Source organism: Sceloporus occidentalis, unplaced genomic scaffold (assembly GCF_023333645.1).
Source record: "Sceloporus occidentalis isolate IW3139 unplaced genomic scaffold, rSceOcc1.0.p SCAF_44, whole genome shotgun sequence".
Classification (NCBI taxonomy): Eukaryota; Metazoa; Chordata; class Lepidosauria; order Squamata; family Phrynosomatidae; genus Sceloporus; species Sceloporus occidentalis.
In genome coordinates this window covers 2,805,200-2,825,547 of record NW_028317024.1, presented here as the reverse complement: position 1 = coordinate 2,825,547, position 20,348 = coordinate 2,805,200, and the positions used below count along the sequence as shown (strand labels likewise).

General features: G+C 39.3%; 1 protein-coding gene across 2 annotated transcripts in view; it reads right to left on the bottom strand.

The window, feature by feature from the left end:
- LOC149289588 (F-actin-uncapping protein LRRC16A-like) overlaps positions 1–20,040 on the bottom strand; it is a 111,701-nt gene extending 91,661 nt beyond the window's left edge. For both annotated transcript variants that reach the window (XM_089490362.1, XM_089490363.1), the window contains exons 1-2: positions 20,001–20,040; positions 13,447–13,544 (exon numbers count right to left, since the gene is read on the bottom strand). In XM_089490362.1, the coding sequence (XP_089346488.1) occupies positions 13,447–13,544; positions 20,001–20,040 (138 nt within the window). The remainder of the gene's footprint in view (positions 1–13,446; positions 13,545–20,000) is intronic.
- Between the last annotated feature and the right edge of the window lie 308 nt (positions 20,041–20,348).

Below are 20,348 nucleotides of genomic sequence, written 5' to 3'. Positions count from 1 at the left end.
TGAAACGTGCAAGCCGGGCCCTCTTCACCTAATGCACCGGTTTGTCTTATTCTGTCAATTCTAGTTTTATGCAATTTATGGGATTTAAATGTGTTACCTGTGAATTGAAGCAGTTTTGGGCATGTATATCACTGTACAAATTAAAATAGTTCTTCTATAACTAAAAGGTCTTTTCATTAACAATATCAAATACTGCTGAGGTAGCTTCACTGCCTTCATTAATTGGGAGACATGCCTCTCATGTCAGGAATACTAAATCACTGTCACAATACTAAAAGTGAAGGTTACTTGAACAAACCTCAACTTATTTGCCCAGAATTAGACAGCGTTGTTTGGGGAAGCCATATGGAAACACGAACATTTTATTTGAGCCCTAATACAGTGCTATATCCAGTAAATTAGTTTAACATTGAAGAAACCTTGGTTATATATATATATATATATATATATATATATATATATATATATATATATTGTCCCAATAAAATTCCTTTGTCTGCAGACCCAGAGGCTGCCATTATGGTCAATTGTGAGATAGCCTGGGAGATGTTCCCTACTCAAACACCCCATTGAGCTGATTCAGGGCTAATGAAGTCCTGCTTAATTCTTTCCTCTAGAGACATTCTTTAGTCAGTGTTCAGCTGGGTGATTATCACCAAGCCATTCTATCGTTTACCAGAACGATTAAGATTCGGGTGTCTACAAGATGGGGCCAACAATAACAGAGCCAGAATACATTCATGTGGCCAATATGGAGCTGTCTAAAAGTATTTTCCCTAAATCTAAAATAAAAAGCAATGCAATATTATATTGTTTTTAATGCGATAGTTGTAATACAAAAAATAAATATTGGCTATGCTGTCTGTGCTTGCATGTGTGTGGTGGGGATAGAGTTCACCTAAAAGAACAGTTATACGAGGAAAAATTGAAAGGCTTTTCCTTATAAAAATAAAGTAAATTACAAAATCATTTGAGTTTATCGTCCAGCCTCGTAGATGAATTAAGTCTTAAAAATAGTAACAGTTGAAATTTGAAGAAGTTTTCGACAAGCTAAATTTAATGGTTAGCCTCTGGCAATAATGCGTGGACATTAGGCACAGATGGGTTACCGTAAGGATGTAAGCAGGTACTAGATACATACTAAAAGATGGAATTTCAAAACAACTTTCTGAAGCAACTCACTAACTGCTTAAATGGCAAAAGTCTCGAGAGTATAGATATGATTAACTATTAAGATGTTCACTCTACTCTAGGTCAACAGGGAAAAGTATCATAATGGCAAAGAGAGAAATGTACAAAAAAGAACACTTGATTCAAATCAATATCTTACATATGGGAAGTAGAGTTTAAAGTGTTCTCAGTTGAATTTAAAAAATAGTCTTTACCACCAAGAGTTTTAGATGGTTGAAAAATGCTCATGGAGACTTGGCATAGTACGGTGTCTTTTAATGGTATTTGTACAGTTGACAGTATATCCGATGTCATATACCTCCATGGAATGTCACTTTTAACATTATGCTCAGCTACACCACTTTTATGCATGGCCAGAAAATTAGGACACATGGTTTTTCATTTTAGATCATTACAACAGACTATAAGACCAAAAGTATGCGGACACCTGACCATCACACCTATATGCTCTTGCTGGATGTCCCATTGGGCATTAAATGGACTTAGTCCCCTTTGTGGCTATAACAGCTTCCACTCTTCTGAGAAGGCTTTCGATAAGACTTTGGTGTGTGTCTGTGGGAATTTGTGCCCATTCATCCAGCAGAGCATTTGTGAGGTCAGGCACTGATGTTGGACAAGAAAGTCTGGCTCGCAAACTGTGTTTCAATTCAACTCAAAGGTGTTCAATGACGTTAAGGGAAGTGGCTGAGCTGCTGGTACTTCTAGACACTTCCACTTCACATTAATAGCATGTAAAATTGACTGAGGCAGATCTAGCAGACATTTCACAAACTGACTTGTGGCAAAAGGTGGCATCCTATGACACTGTCACATTTAAAGTCACTGAGCTCCTTAGTACGGCCAGTTTTACTGCCAATGTTTGTTTATGGAGATGGCTGCCTATGTGCTTCATTTTATACACCGGTTAGCAATGAGTGTGGCTGAAACACCTAATTTCAATAATGAAGAGAGGTATCCACATACTTTGTCATTTTGTGTATATAAATCCATAGGGGCCCTTTAATACTAGAAGGATGATTATTTGTTGACACAAATAAATTAGCAACAATTCCAGGTGGTTTCAAAGCTTAATTGATATAGGAAACTCCCTAAAAATACACCGGGAGTTGAACCAATATATTGAAATAAATCATCAAAACTATAGTGACAATCTGAAACTGTGGAGGGTTTCTTAAAACGGCAACAAAAAATAGTTATTGGACATTAATGTGGATTGGTGTAATTTTACCCAAGTGATCCTGCAACTTTTGGGAACCTAGCTTAGTGATACTACAGTGATCTGGTTTTAATAAGCCGCACTAGCATGGCTTCTTTATCACTAAATAAAGTCAACACATAAAATCTCTTTATTAAGTGTACTGTTTATATAAGTGCTAATAAACAATTTTGAATTGAAATAAAATAAGACAGGTTCAAATATATAATTTTGTATCTTATATTAGTATAGAAATTTAACCAAAGGTCAGTTATAATGCGGCAACAGAAAAGATGGAACCTCTGTTCTCTCAAAACTGGTTACCCACTACATGAAAAAATATAAGAAAAGATGGTGGAAATTATTAAACTGCTATCAGTAGCCCCAGAGGTTCAAAAGGATATAGAAAGCCTAAGAATGCCATTTGGAATACAGGCTGACTCCACTTCCACGACTGTTCATTTTGGATATTTCACCCATTTTTATTTTTTTGTGGAAAAAAAAAGTCAGAATGCAGAAGGAAGGAATGTCAGAATGCAGAGGAGGGTTTGGCATTCAAAATGCCCCAAGCACAAGTTTCTATACACATACAACGCAAGCCCCTAACTATGGCTGTAAGTGCTATCAGCACAGTCGGTTTACTGGTCCAAGTTTTTAATTTATATTTTGTGATAGCCATAACGTTTCTGCAACAGGTTCAAGGTTCTTAGTTCATGTTAAGGGAATTTGCTCCAAATAATTCTAATATTATATGTTTTATTTGTAAGCCACTGTAGGTCTTCTTAATGTGAACTCTGCAGTTTGGTTCGTCAACTGTTGTCACGAAATTGGAAAAACACAGACGGTTAGGGTATCCACTTTTTAAGTCAAATTGTAATTTTGCTCAAACTGTAGATGGAACAAGCAAATTTGTAACGGGAATACAAAAAAGAGCAATCATCTAATAACTGAAAATCCATAGAAATATATTAAAATCAAAAAATATAAAATAGATGTATTTGGAACCGCAGACAGCAGCCTTGAATGTTATAATATACCGTATTTGCTCGATTATAAGACGACCCTGATTATAAGACGACCCCCCAAAATCTGAATATAAGACGACCCTAAAGGAAAAAAAGTTTTACCAGTAAATGTTAATTCATGTAAACTATTTTTTTTAAATAAAAGCTATGATTGAGAAAAATATTTTTTTTTGTTTTTATTTCCTTGTATTTTCCAACCTGTCCCCCAGTTACGCACATCTGCCCCAAGGCTTGCCACACCAATATGGCACTGTGGCCCATGATATGCCTTTTAACCCTCTATATGCCACTGTGCCCCATGGTATGCCTTTTGACCTCCTATGTGCCACTCTGCCTCCAGAAATGCCTTATACCCCTATTTCCCATTCTGGCATTTAGGGGGTTAAAATGCATATTATGGGGCAGAGTGGCATATAGGGAGGTATAAGGCATTCCAGGAGGCAGAGTGGCATTAAGGGAGTTAAAAGGCATTGTATAGAGCACTCTGCCTCCAGAAATGCCTTATACCCCTATATGCCACTCTGGCATTTAGGGGGTTAAAAGGCATATTATGGGGCAGAGTGGCATATAGGGAGGTATAAGGCATTTCAGGAGGCAGAGTGCTCTATTAAATGCCCCCTTAATGCCACTATGCCTCCTGAAATGCCTTATACCTCCCTATATGCCACTCTGCCCCATAATATGCATTTTAACCCCCTAAGTGCCAGAGTGGCATATAGGGGTATAAGGCATTCCAGAAATGCCCTATGCCCCCATTTAACACACACACACTTACCGGGCTTCCAATTTCCTGCTGTATTGCCGGGGCAGCGGGTTGACGTCTCCTTCCACTGCAGCCGGAAGGAGGTGGAGTTGGCAGCGGGGGTTTGTCTGCGTCCGTCGCGGATACCTTCCCCGGCTGTCAGAGATCAGAGTTCCCCTGATCTCTGACAGTCGGGGAAGGTATCCGCGACGGACGCAGACAACCCCTGCTGCTAGCCACACCTCCTTCCGGCTGCAGCGGACGTTGTCTACGCGAATCGCTTAGACGTCAACCCGCTGCCCCGGCAATACAGCAGGAAGCACCGGTAAGTGTGTGTGGGGGGTGTGGGGTGTGTGTGGGGTGTGTGTGGGGTGGGAGACAGGAGGATCCAGGTCCCCTGCAGCGGTGCGGGGGATCTGGATCTTGGTCTCATAATCAGACCTCTATTTGAGGTCTGATTAGAAGACGACCCCGATTAGAAGACGAGGGGTATTTTTCAGAGCATTTGCTCTGAAAAAAACCTCGTCTTATAATCGAGCAAATACGGTACATACTCTATCCCGCCGTTCGTTAAATGTTCTATTTTTGGGTATTCATATGGAAAAGAACACCATACATATACCACCCAGCCCATTAAACTAGTAAACCAGTAAAAACAGGCTTCAATATTTCAGTAATGCCATTGTGTAGATATGAGTTTAGCGTCTCATTAGTAATGCTAAAAACCTTTTTCCCTCGAGTGAAAAATAGATGACACATGAAAAAAAAATAATGATTCAATTAATTAAAATATAATAATCTATTTTCCTCTGGAATGACAGGATTACCGCTTACAAAATACTGCATGTCTTAAGGGATTCATTAGTAGGATGTCATTCATATGGCACAACTTTAAAGAGGTAAAAACACAACAATGGACCAGAGCTTTATTATTATTATTATTATTATCATCATCATCATCATCTATGGATTCCGAATGCCATAAGAGATGAAAAATTAGTATTACTTGCTACACTGAAGGCAAAATGAAGAGCCCGGCTGCAATTTATTTTTACCTACATGGCTGGCTTACAGGCAATACCATTAAAAGACACATAAATGCAATGTGAAAAGGTCAGCACTACCAGGTACTCGTGATTAATAGCAAGGATCTCAGAATGAAACAAGTATGAACTAGCTAGGAGAAAGCCAAGCATCCAGAGCTTCACATTCTCTCTTCTTTTTAAATCTATAGCTAGAGCAGGTTTAATAAATCTGGAAACTCCCATCACTCAAATATCCTGGATATGCGAGTTGTATATAATTATGAGCCATTTCGGCTGGTCTATATGTGGAAGAATATAAAGCACACAAGGATGCTTATACCCCAACGCCTTTTTACCAAGCAATTTCCTTCTAACCCCCTATTATAGCGCCTAAACAGTTTTCTATATACCCCAAATTCTCTCTGGGACTCTAAACAATGGGGGTTTTACACAATAAATAGTGTGTCTGGGATGCAAACTATCAGGGGAGGGCTGGCAGCCTAAGGCCTGGGGGGCAAGTCAAGTGAAGTGGCTCCGCCCCCTTGCACTCACCTTTCACCCCTCACGCTGCTCCCATCACTATGCGGCCATCAGACTGCTGGAAAACTGAGCTCACTTATCTTGGCCCTTCGTAATGCATAGTTTGCAATTGCCCCCCAGGCCGGCCGAAATCTAATCTAAACGGCCGCTGGGTGCCGATGCCACCGGCCGGAGCTACTTTAATACTTTTTTTTATTTATTTAATATGCCGGATCGGCTTGCCATGTTAAAAATAAAGTATTAAAGTAGCCCCGGCTGGCGGCATCAGCACGCAGCGGCCGTTTAGATTAAATTTCCAGCAATCTGATGGCCGCATAGTGATGGGAGCAGCGTGAGGGGTGAAAGGTGAGTGCGAGGGGGCGGAGCTTTCACCCCTCACGCTGCTCCCATCACTTGGTGTCCATCGCATACGGCCACTGGGTGCTGATACCGCCGGCCGGCGCTGCTTTAATACTATTTTTTTTCCCCCATTTAATAGCCGATCCGGCTTGCCATATTAAGTTTTTTAAAAAAGTATTAAAGTAGCGCCGGCCGGCGGCATCAGCACTTAGCGGCCGTTTAGATTAGATTTCGGCCGGCCTGGGGGGCAATTGCAAACTATGCAAACTATGCATTACGAAGGGCCAACATAAGTGAGCTCTCTCTCCAACAATAGCTTGGCGGCCCTACATAAAGCATTTTCAAAGAGCCAGCTCAGACCTTATTGCAGAGAAATTAGCCAAGTATAGCCGTTTATAATGCATGATGAATACAAAGCTTTGGAGCCACAACGCTTCTTCTTTAGTGAATAAACCTCAATGTTTCTGTTAATTCTGCATTAGTCAGTGCCAACAAATGACACAACATGCTCCTAGTCACTGTCTTGAATGTAAGCGTGTTCTCTTTCCTTTGAAATAAGCTGCGACATACAGGTTGTAGGTCTTGGTATGGTGGGCCCAGGGTCAACTACTTATTAGTGTTGCTAATGTCAGACAGTGATTGTGTATAACTGAGGCTTCATTAATTTATTCCCCCCAAAAAAAGTGCATGACTACAATGATACTGTTACTCACATAAAGACCTTTCCACCACACATAGGGGACTATAACATCAAGACTTAGCTTGTTCAAATACCCTTCGAATGACATCATACGGTAAAGCAGTTGGGATTAATAACTACCCCAACTCTAACAAGTTGACCTTATTGCTTCCTTTTCCCTATGTTTCTTGTTCAGGGAGGAAAGTAACACAATGCCCTTCAAGATATCCTTGGCACACTTCATAATAGAGAACATATCTATGGTTTCTATAACCTGGATTTAGTTTTTCCCTACAAGGAACAGTAGGAACCCATACTCTTTACAATACAACAAACTAAACCCACATATAGTTGTTACAGTTTATTCCCAAGTAATATATTAAATAACATGATCATTTATTTTTTAAAAACATCCACTTTAACAGTATTTAAAATATGAAAAATAAGTTAATCAAAACCAATCCAGAAGTTATTACAAGGGCTATATAATCTAATTAACGTTGCATTTGCATTTTCTACATCAATATATGAATCCCATTATGAAAACTATGCTTTGGAGGCTTTAGCAAAGCATTAGTGGTGCAGTGTTCATTATTAATTCATTATTATTCCAATTTATGCAATAAAGTGTTATCAACAAAGGTAGCAATATTTCAAACCACTGGATTACGCTGCATTAAAAGCATTTGCTCCCAAGGGTTCTAAGAAAAATTGCATATATAATTACAAAATGATTACAAATCCTTCATTTGTATTACAAGGCCATGTGAACATCTATTTTTAGTATGGTATTTTTAGCACGTATGTTAAAGACTTTGCCTATGATATTCGAACTCAAGTGTTTCAGGATTTTGAGAAACAATATCAAATTATTTTATTATAATACATTAGAATTTAATTGACTATTGCGAAGAATTGATATTTATTTTTCCATTGTTGTTTAATACTTAAACAATATATACGTGTGTGTTACCACTGTTAGGGAGACAAAATAATTTATGCACATTATACACTATAAATCCTTATAAGTAGTTCACCCTGGGCCCACCATACCAAGACCAACAGAATAACTCAAAGACTTGCTCCAGCCCACACTCCATCCCTTATAACGAGCCAGGCTGAGCTGTCACTCAAGTGCAGATGTTTCCCTTAGCTTTTATTTTTTTTTTTACTTTTCAGCAGTTGTCGTGTAGATTCCGCTCCTAGGAATTTGATTTTAGTTGTTGATTTGCAAACCACATGTTATTCACCTTTGTTCAAAACCAATTATGGTCTAGACTGGTCATTTAATCAAGCCCATGACGCCATATACAAGGGTTACTTGTATGGTATGTTCACCATGGGTGAGCCTAGAGTTAGTGGTGCCTGGGTACAGTATTTCTTCACCCACACGCACAAACTCTCTCTAACACCATAAACACACAATCTCCCTTCCTCCTTTACACCATACCACTAACCCTAAGATCACCCAACACTAACAGCATATGCTGACACCATACAGTATACTAACACACAGACACCAAATACTGACATGCACATTTATGCCAACACCATACACACTCTGTTGCTATACAGTAACACTCACACACTGAACACCATTCACTTGCACACACTATCCAATACTGTACACTAACACACTCACAAAAAGACCATATAAAACATACACGCACACGTCCTCTGCCCCCCCCTCTTATCTTATGTGCTGCGCTGTGTTGCTGCCCTACTACAGCAGGGTCATAAAACGCATCTTATGCGACTCCGCTCAGTGCTTGGGTTACTGGGCGCTGCACACGCGTTAATGCACCCCTGGTGATCACTAGTCATTAAAGCAAACTTCATGTCTGAAATGTCCTCCCATGGAATTAATATGGTGACCATTTCCACTGTTAAGTCCAGGGTAGTTTCAAGTTGTCTGTTAATAGTTAACTTTCTTTTTCTGCCCTATTTATATTCTAGATCTCTTTAGATACTCTAATGGTATTTATGATATGTTCAGACTTGTATGCATTGTTTTCTCAAGAGCTTAAGTCAGAAAATGGTTGATCCTGGAGGCCATAAAAGTACATCTTTGAATATGAAATCCTTGCAAAAATTATATTCTGAAATGATACAATAACTAACAGGTTATAACGGTGGACATCAGAAATTACTGAATAACTAATCTTAAAGGGTGAATATACCATTTTTTGCGAGGGGAGAATAAATTAAATTGCGTGAAAGCAAGATGCTATCTGTCTGAACCAGGAGCCTGCAGGCACATTCAGGAATAAACCCGACCTTGACCTAATGGTTTCAGTTAAGCCATTGAGATTTGAATTTGTATCTTTGGAGGCCTAATAATTATTATTTATATAGCACAAATGATTTATACGGCGATTCTTAGAGTACATGCATTTAAAAAGCACAACAAAACTACAAATGACCGGCAAATCCATTCATATACAAATCTCTCCTGATTATATATATCTATTCAAGACCATTTCCAATGTAATGTCTTAATTCCTTTTTTTTAGTTGTGGACCAAACTTTTAATTAAAAAGATTTATTTATCAGGATACACTGAGGAGTTATCAGATTATAGCAGAAGAAAAGACAGATTGGCCCTGCAACACCAATATATATTGCAAATACATTGACACCACACTGTAGTCCTTTGTCAACATCTGCATTAGTTGACCCCAGAACTGAATGGATTGCAGCTGGTAACCCATACATTTATCGAATTTATAACTAATAATAGTTTCAAGGATTGTCTATTCTGTCAGCCATAAAAATATGGGCATAATGTGCTTCTACCTTAAACACCCACTGTAATTTCCAAAATCTCACCAAATGGTCGTGTCAACCATCATTCTAGACAGAGAAGATAGTTGTACCTCAAAATCCTTAAGTACTTAAAAGGGAGCTATAAAAGGGTACCGAAGAGAGAAAGACATTTAAAATCTATTATAAATATACATGCTACATTTAATTCTCATTCACTGTCATTAATATGCACTTATGGCCCATCTGCTTTATTTTCATACTGATCTATTTAATTTAGGGCCATCATAGATTGCTGCAATCAATACCCAAGCCTACTTATCTGGACTCATCATTCCACAAATATTGTGTTTGAGTGTTTTCTTTTTAGTATAGCATTTTCATTGACAAAAGGGAGTTTCATGAATGAAATTATAGAAAAAGAAATGCCACTATGTAACAATGTTCTTTTTTGTATTTATACCTCTGGACTAACACACACACACACATATGTATAATTATGTAATATATAAAATGTTTATGTCATTTACACTGGGCAGAAACGCATAAATATATACTTTGGGATCACTGATCGGAGAGTAATCATTCATTTCAAAAAGAGGGGGGGGGGAAAGAAAACCATTAATGTGATGCAAAACTCTACAGCATTGTTAGTGACAGACTCATATCCACAGAGGAATGATTGGAATGATTTGCCTGAGGCAACACACAAAGCACCATGCCTTATAACAGTTGCATAGTTAATGTTTCAAGGGGGGGGTGGAATCACACAGATCAGGTACAAAACAACTCAAAGCTGAAACAATGTTGGGTCGGCATTTAGCATTTTTACATATAAAAACAAAATAAAGATCCAACACAGTTCGACTTTCACAGTCCAGCACTCTTCAAGTATCTAGGGCAACATGAGATGCACTATTATATTCTAATGCAATTAGTTCTTGAAATAAAAAATATATATATCTTAATAAATATCTATACAACTAAATTCTCAGAAATTGATACAATAACAAAAACAATAGTAAAAAAAAATTCTTAAAACATATTGCCAATTCAACACATCAGAGACCACATTTGTTAATTAATCATGGGTAACTCCCGTTAAGAGAAATATTTGAAAGCCTTAATATAATATGATATGTACATGCATATAAACATAAATATACATGACAAAGTCCCAAATTCACTAAAACACTTCCACTAAGTGCTGTATCATTGGTGAGCTCTACTTTCTGGTAGGGTCAGTCGATTTTTTACATTTTTAAAGCCAATAATTCATGTTTGGGATCATTACTAGAGGCATAACAGAGAAATATGCCTTTACATATAGAGACATTGTGTTAGAGGGCAGATGAGATCGGTCAAATGGTTCTTATAGAAGACCAGAATTTGATGGCTCATCAAGTCTGTCCATTTTTCACGATAAAACACTGAGGTCTTAATCAGTCCTTGATCTTGTCTAATGTTCAGAATAGTTTTATGCCTATCCCATTTATTTACCGCCACTTCCTTACATTAGATCCAACTTACATAAGGGAGTTATTGTGACATATAAAAGGCAGTCAAAAGTTCATACAGTGTGACAGGTCACATAGCAACTTATATACTATAGGTATTTTAAATACACAGATTTTCTCACGGGACGTCCTTTTTCCACATTAAAGATTGCGTGTTTTTCACTTTAATAAAGGCCGCAGCTAACAGACCCCCTAGGCGTCTCTTTATAAACACAGACCCTGCTTTGAGGACTCATTAATATTTATTCTCATAATAAGATATTCCCTGCCAGTTTTGGCGCATGGATGCCTACTAATTAAATATATTCCCGGCTGCCATAGATGATCAAGTAGGACTCCTCAAGAGAAAGCTCACACTCAAGAGGCTTCTATGTGCCTGTGATACATAAGACAACACCAAATAGCAGGTTTGGCCACATCTTAAAGAGAGTCATAACAAAGCATGGCTTTAGGCATGCTACATGTGAGAAATCGAGTTTAACAACGTAATAACATTTTCCACAAGATTGTTTTATAGAATTCTGAAGAAAGTGCGGCAGACTAACCAGATCCACTTCAGAATATCACCCTTCTCACACAGTGTGTCATTTGACTCGCATAGCAGGGGACCACAGTTAAAGGGATCCAATGGTGTAAAAATAACATGTGAACATATTTGTATTTTTACTTCTTCATGTACGCAAAGGGAGCTCCCACCACATGTGTATAAGCTTTAGTTTTTGTCCTATGGTTGTAAGAAATATGTGTGTGAAATTTACTGTGAAAAGTATCATCTAGTATTGATCTAGCCATAATCCCATACCGTCCGTGCAGTTACTTCTCGTGAAATGGGAGTCTCTCGGCGTTCGTAACAAAGCACAGATTGTCCCACATTTAACGCAGCATGCGAGGTAATTGCGCCACGAATTATGCTGCAAATATCAATAACAGTGCTTTAGCAGACACATATTGTCCTAAAACATCAAAATGCATCTTTGCGTCTCTGGCTTCACATACTTCTGACACCAGTAGGAGATCCTCTTTAACTTACAGCAACCTTCCAATTGGACCTTGGAGGGAAGTCACATTCTAGTATCCCTTGGTCAAATGCTAAATGCGCTAATTTAAGTATGAATAAAGACATACAGATCTGCTCTACCTATCCTGCTTTATCAACGTAATGCAGCATTAGAAACAGAGCTGCTAAATACCCAAACCCATCCGAGCAGGCCCCAACTGCCCGGTGGCTGGTAGACCCACACACTGCGAAGCGGATTCAAGTGCTAGGCCTGCCTAATTTCCCCCAGTCAGGCCCTGTTTCCGGGAAATAGTTCTTTAACCACATCAAAATTTTATTTTAATACATAGGAAGAAAAGATACGTAGTAACAAAACAATGAGAAAAGTGAAAGCCTAAGAAACCGTAGCTATGACTCAAGCAACTCATGTAACTCTGTAATGCTGCCAATTAGACAGCAGCTAACTTAACAGAGTAGGTAATTGCTCTTTTGTTTTACCGGCACCCTGCAGTTTTATTTTGTTTCTAGAAAAACACGCCTATCACTCATTTATGCAGGTGTTTTACCAAGAATCCTGAATTACCTTTAAACATTAGGGATCAAAATTGTCATCTAAAATAAAATACATTCCACCCATGGTGATATTTGGCAGTTATTCCATTTCCAACAAATAGGGCAACACAGTTTGTCTTCCAAGATTTACCCTACTAGCATTATGTTTTCTAGACACGCAAAAATGCCTACAATCTTTCATAGGCATACTTATGTACATCCCAGGACACGCTGCCCAGAGGTCTTCCTCTTCAGGGTGGCTTTGCATGGCAGTGGGGCTAGCCACAGACCATTGGTAGCGAGTGGAGTGTGGAAGGTGATTGGGCAAAGCAGGGAGTGTGCATGGCCAAAAGGCTCAGAGGAAGAAGAAATTGACCCAGTAATCAGAATGTCTAGGTCAACCCTCATAAGTTCCTTGGTATATTCATAAGCCATACAAAAAGAACCACTCTCCAACAATGGTGTAGCCCTTTACATGGAAGGTATAAACAGTAACACGACAAAGAGGGAAACAAAACTAGATCATTTCATTGTGCTAAGCTATACAATTATAGATGGAAGCACTGGTCTACCACTGATGGTTCTACATGATGAAACAACCAGTTACCAGTAATTCACTTCACCCCAAACTGGACAATAAATCTGCCAGTGTACCCTCTACAGAAGATTGGTGTCCACATGGGTATATCTCTCAGTGTCTGCCAGTAAATCTGTACTTATGAGATTAACATTGATTCAGTCTGCTTTTAAATGTTGCTACTGGTAGGTTAGTCATACCATTACTAAAACAAAAATTTACATATAAAAAGAAAACTGTTACCAAAAGGACAAGCACATATTTAAACTAGTATTTGTATCTTGCACCTAATGCATCTACTTACCAGAACTTTGTTTTCAACTTTATCTCCTTTGACCTCGAGTTTGACCTTCTTCCGCACAGCAATCTTAATTTTCCTCCCAATAACATCCCTGATGCTTTCTGTAAATATACGATAAGACAGTTTCTAATGAAATGAAAACATTGCAAAATAACTCCAACTGCTTGAAAACAACATATGGAGTATGATTGGGTTTTTTTCCTATCCTGGACCTTGTGATATCATCAATTTTGATTTAAATATAAGCACTCCCCCCCCCCCCAAAATCTGAGTTTTACTAAAGGTAAATTTTATTTCCAAATGTATCTAAACTCAACGGCTGTTCGCAATTTCTTTCCTGAGCACCATCGCATTATGATATTTCTTCCAACCAGATAATGTCTTCTTCTGCAACCAGAGTTCTTCTTTGTTCCAAGGGTTTCTATAATGTTATCATGTACCACTGCTATGTTATCAAAACTGTCCACAGTTAAGTACAAATCCCCACAGTATCATCACTAAATAGGTGCTTGTCTTAAGAGCTAACAAGCCAACATGAAGAAGCCAAATACACCGGTTGAAACCATTAGTTTACTTGAGTCTGCGCTATAAATTAGTTCCTTAGAACACCTCAAATAACCAGCTAAGTGCAAGATCTCCTGAGATAGAAACTAGTAGATCAGCATCTATTTTTCAGATCTCTGCTCATTAAAGATGTACCTGTGCTAATGAGAGGGGATCCTGGAAGCAACCACTACTATGTATGTGAGGACTTTAGATGATGGGCTTGAACACAGAAACATGCAGAAATTGGCATAAAAGATGCGTTTTACTCAGTAAACACTTCTGTACAATTTGTTCCATTTGTAATGTTCCCATTATACACAAAAAACACAGAAAGGTAAGCGCACCCTAAAAAGTATACACACAAGAGTCTCAGGCAGTAGAGTCCCACTGATTCAGCTCCTCGGTAAGCAATATAGCCATGTAAAATTAGATAGGATTCTCAAAAAAAAAAAAAAAAAAATGGGGTACTTTGACATAGTGGCAGGCTAAGCAACATATGACCATAAAGAGTAACATTTTCCCAATATTTATTCTGCCTTAGGTGCTTTTAAATAGAATTTCTTGAACAGTATGGAAAATACAAAGGTTAATGGAACCAGGCAAACATAATGCAATGGATGCCTTTTTTGCCCATATGAGGATATAGTATTACCCACAGTAATGTAATTCTGATTTCACTTGTGAGCAACAATGTATGGACCGTCAGATATTTAGATAATAGGTGGGAAAGGTATGGAATATTTGACCGTTTGTTACTTGCACAATAAACGAGACTCCTAAGAAAAAAAAATACCAAAAACTTACGGCAACTGCTATGAAATATTACCTGTTCCAGTGGATGTTAAAGCAAGCGTATACAGTCTATATGTCCACTGTCTATTGAAAACAAATTTCCTACAAGCGATCGCTATAAATTGCATACAACAAGATAAGAAGTAAGATTTTTGAGCGATTTGAGTTTTAGCAGCAGAAAGGTCCAGTAGGATTAGCATAGAGTAGTGGCCCATGGATTAAGCAGCCAGTAGGTCATTGATAACTATATTAAGCATGGTCTCAGTAGAATGTCAAGAGCGGAATGCAGAGTATAGTGGGCCGAGTAAAGTAAAGTAAAAAAAATACTTAGTTGGATGCACACAATTCGCTCAAGAAGCGTGGAGGTAAGAGGAAGTAGAGAGAAGGGACGGTATATCTGCTGTGTCCAGGGAGGGCTTTTTCAAGATTGGAGTTATGGTTGCATGCTTGAAGGCAGATGGGGCAGATCCAGCAGAGTGGAAGAGATTGAAGATATGAACTAGTGTAGGGACAAGAATAGGTTTGAGAGACTGGATAAGATTAGAAGGAATATGATTAAGGGGACATGTGGTTGAACAAGAGGAAAGAAGAAGAGCACAAACTTTATCTTCAGTGACAAAAGAGAATTGTTTTAATGTAGAAGAGAAAGACTTCAGTGCATGGGAGAGTCAGTAGGGGGGCAATGGCAAGAGGGAGACTGCAGATATTTCATATCTCATAGTTTCAATGAAGCAGGTGGCAAAGTCATAGGCAGTAAGGTTAGTGGAAGGGGTAGTTGTGATAGAGCAAAGGAATTAAAAGAATTGAAGAGGAGTGTAGGGTTACGAGACAGGGAAGAGATAAGGTAGGTGAAGTCAGGGCCGGCCCTACAATGGAGCCGACTGGGGCAATTGCCCCAGGCGGCACTTCAGAAGGGGCAATTGCCCCAGTCGGGGAGGAGAGAGAGAGGGGCACCGAGTGGTTTTCGCTTACCCGCTCGGCGCCTCTCTCTCTCCTCTGCGGCAAGTTTCCCTGTTCGGTCTCTGTGCCGGCACCGTGGCAGCACAGGGAGACTCGCCGCAGGACTGTTTAAGGGTAAGTACCGGTGGTGGGGGGGTAGATAATGCCGCCCCCCCCCTCGGCGGGGGGCGGCATTTTAAACTTCGCCCCAGGCGGCGTTAAGTCTTCGGCCGGCCCTGGGTGAAGTACTGTATTTGCTAGATTATAAAACGACCCCCCAAAATCAAAATATTAATTTAGGAAAAAAACAAAAAGCCTGAATATAAGACTACCCTATAGGAAAAAAGTTTTACCAGTAAATGTTAATTCATGTAAACTATTTTTTCATGCTATGATTGAGAAAAATATTTATTTTTTTAATTTCCTTTTATTTGCCAACCTGCCCAGTTATGCACATCTGCCCCCAGGCTTGCCACTCTGCCCCCAGAAATGCCTTATACCCCCCTATTTGCCACTCTGCCCCATGATGTGCCTTTTAACCCCCTATATGCCCCTCTGCCCCATGATATGCCTTATATAGTGGCATATAGGGGGTTAAAAGGCATATCATGGGGCTGAGTGGGATATATGGGGTGAAAATGCATTTCTGGAGATCTGCAGATCTCCCACTCGCAGACTTCTGCAGGGGCCCGGCTGTGCAAGCAACTTCTCTGGCCCCGCCCCCAGAGGAAGGAGGGGGGAGGCAGAGTTATGTGAGGACTTTGCTAGCTTCCTGTTCTCCTGCTGCTAGTAGCAGAGACGCTGCTCGCGACCAAAGCCCGGTAAGCAACATGGCGCCAGCAGACATTTTTTGGAGGCCCGATTAGAAGACGACCTCGATTATAAGACGAGGGGTATTTTTCAGAGCACTTGCTCTGGAAAAAACCTTGTCTTATAATCGAGCAAATACGTTAGTTTTCCTTAGCAGAGAAGTAGGAACGTAGCATAAATTCATAGTGCAGGAAATCAGACACAAAATGAGACTTCTGCCAACAGTGCGGGAACAACAAACATGTCCTTTATCCCCATAAATTATATTATATTTCAATACATTTCATAGTAGTTGTCAAATTAATAATTAAGTAGCGCACACTGAATAAATAAGCAAGGATATTCCAGTTTCTAAGCATCAGTGTTCAGTTCACCACAGGAACAGTCTGCTCAGAGATGACTCTGCATGAGGGGTTATTATCTGTTCTTAGAGCCACCAATGAACCCGCCATTCAACAAAGACATTGTGTATGTGGCAAGGTCAAATGTTAAAAATGGATTTAGGAAAACTGGGGCAATAAGCCAAGTACAGTGAATCATTTTTGCATTTTATTAAGTATTTAATTTCACTTACAAAAAACAACCATTACCTTATATTATTATTTAGCACCCTTCTTCAGACTAAGGGGGGGGGTTATCATCTAATATTCAGCTCACTACCGTTAGATCATGTTTTCTACCAAAAAAACAACTGTTTTTTAGTTACATATTTAACTGTAGTATATTCAGCTTTTTATTGAAGTCTCACAGTTGGGACAAGTCTTGACAGCTAATATGCTCATTGTGGTGTATGCAAGACCTCTCAGCTTTATATGGTATAACCCATTCAGTATTTAAGCAGTGAAGAATAAATCGCATCCTTCAGAAAACCAATGGTTTAGAACAAGGCTCTCCTTCAATGTGTCCGATTAACAGTTCCATTGCTACATCAATGCAACAGACCTAATCACTTACCCTACCAACCGGAAAATATAGCCTTTTTGCCTCAACTTGTTAATATTGAATTGGCAGGTCACCACAACCTTAGAAGTTTTTTCTCCATGTACCGAGTGCACTTACGCTAAAACACTAAAACACTTCTTTAGTTTTTGCATACACAAACACGTTAAAGGGATACTCCAGTGTCATGCTGCCTTACCAACAAAGAACGCAAATCACACTGGAATTAACAGGAGTGCTTTTTTATGCGTCCTCAAGGAGGGGGACTCATTAGACTTCTTGGAACACTCAATGAGTGAACTCAGGAGAGGTGTTTGTTGAAACATTTCACGCAATGCAGGGGCAGGTAAAGAGGTAAATGCATATAGGTGATTCTGCAGAATATGCATTTGCAAGGGGTAATAAAACAATATTATAATACAGTAAGACACTCCGCAATCAAGTTTTATAGTGAATATGAGGGCTGGAGTGTCCCTGTATGAAATATATAAATGTCTTAAGAAAACTAAGAATAGAAGAGAGTTTGAATCACAAAATACATATACATATATATTTTTTTTTATTTTTTTTTATTATTTATTTATTATCACACCCCATAGCTATGAGATGAATTTGATGTGACACTGTGGCCTTAAAATTAAACGAAAGCAAAACTTTCAAAATGTATATTAACCGAAACCGTAATGATGAGAGGCAAGACCATTGCTCATAATATAACACTACCTAAAACTCAAAGGATTTGAAGGAAGTGAAAAATAACACTTTTCTTACAATGATCGAAATGTAAAAAGCATGCTGAAGGCAGAGACTCCCTATGTACCAGTAGTAGAAGCATCATCCACTATGAAAGTCCAAAGTAATGATTGTGGAGATTAATGGAGACAATCTACTGACTCTTATTTCACTTGCGTGAATATGTTGACTGCCAAATCATAGCGTAGGTGCAGAAGGCCACAAGTAAAGGTAGATTAAGACAGCAGTGAAGCTGCATTTAAAGTCCCATCAAAAGTCATTATCTGTCAAAACTGAGACTCATCCGCTCAACTCACCCTCAGCTGCTACAATTCATTCTAACGCTTCCCAAATCACTGCCTCTGCTCTGACTAGGTCTTATAATTTATCTAGACTAAATCAGAGTTCTTCAATAAAGCCTCACACGTTATACATGGCCAGCTCAGCCCTTCTTGGTTGAGAAACCAGCCACCTTGGACCTTCATTATGAGTAGTGCAGTAAGGGAGTTGAAATAGTCAGAACATTAAAGTGTTCTGATTATTCTAACAGAACCCACTTTAGTTCTTGCATTTTTTCAGTCCTTGGTGGTTTATTCCCAAGTCTGCTTCCAATATTATACTATCTTTAAAATATAAACTGCCAGCTGGTAGACATGGTTGGAGGCCCAAGCCTAAACCTGGTCTGGATCATCAAGCCTTCAAATGTGATAAAATACCAAGATAAATGCTCTGGGATCATAAGGGATTACAAACTTGTACATTATTTCATTTTTTTTGACATCTTACATTTACAAAGCATGCCACTAATAAAACAAACACAAGTGCTTCTAAACTATCTTCTGCAAAAAAATGCTTTCATTTAATTTTATTTTTTTTTACCGCAGACTGTATATTTCCAACCCCTTTGGGGGAAAAAAGCAATTTTACCGCTACTGTGCATCACAACACATCTCTATATATTATTTGATTTGTCATATATCTATCATATCAAACTCTTCAGATCCACATACAGTATATAATCAATAGGCACATCAAGTCCAATTATACATGCTGTTCAGGATGAGCTGCATTTCACTGCACCACTGGCAGAGATGGCAGACAGAACTGGCATTATGGAAGTAACACGATTACATTAATAACACACATCCTATAGCCATGTACAGTACCAATGACCATGATATAAGTGGCTTCACATGCTCGGATGACACACTAGTTTGTTTTGGTCTACAGGACCAATGTCTTCAAGACATTCACCAAAATGATATCAATATGTCTGGGAATACCAGATCAGTCATATACACACACACATATATATATATATATATATATATATATATACACACACACATACATACATATATATAAACTGGTTCAACATGTTCTGCAAACTAGGCATGGGATCAGGAAGGCTTGTGGGGTGTCCTCTTAAACCCATAGTAAATTACACCTGCGGTATAGCATGATATATGCTCGAATTACCTGTAATCCCCATAGGGGCTGAACTCATCCGTGTTTAGACATGCATTGTGATCCCAGCCATGCCCTCTCCGCCCTGCGTATTTACTACACTTGTCAATACATCCCGAGCATACAGAAAGATTTAGCTCCAAGCGTCAGCCGCACAGCTACGCCCACCCACTTTAACCCATTTCTGCCCGATCTCTAGCAACGCTGTCACTTCCAGCAAGGGGTTAATCCCAGTACCTAGCCAAAACACTCATACTCATACTCCAGCCAAGATGATGATGTAAAGCACGTGTCTGCTCTGTATGTACGATATTCCGAAGCGAGCATCTTACCTAGCAATTCCCTGGGAACCTCTGAGCCCTCTTCTGTCATTTTGAGCCCTCTTGTCTTTGATGGCTCAGCGGTACCAGGCAGCGGCAGCTCCACTCAATCCCCGCCGCAACACCTTACAAGAGCGGCGATGCAGAACAGCAGCCCGGAGCCTTCCTACTGTACATGCCCACTCCGGATCCCCTCCATAACACCAACCGGTGCCTTCTACGCTCCTTTAAAACAGGAAATAAATGTGTCCCGGTAGAGAAATCCCTCGCACTGACTACCAGGGGGAGAGGCTTAAAGAGAGAGACAGGGAGAGAGAGGGAGAGGGGGTGGGGTGTGAATGAGAGATAGGAGGAGGGGAG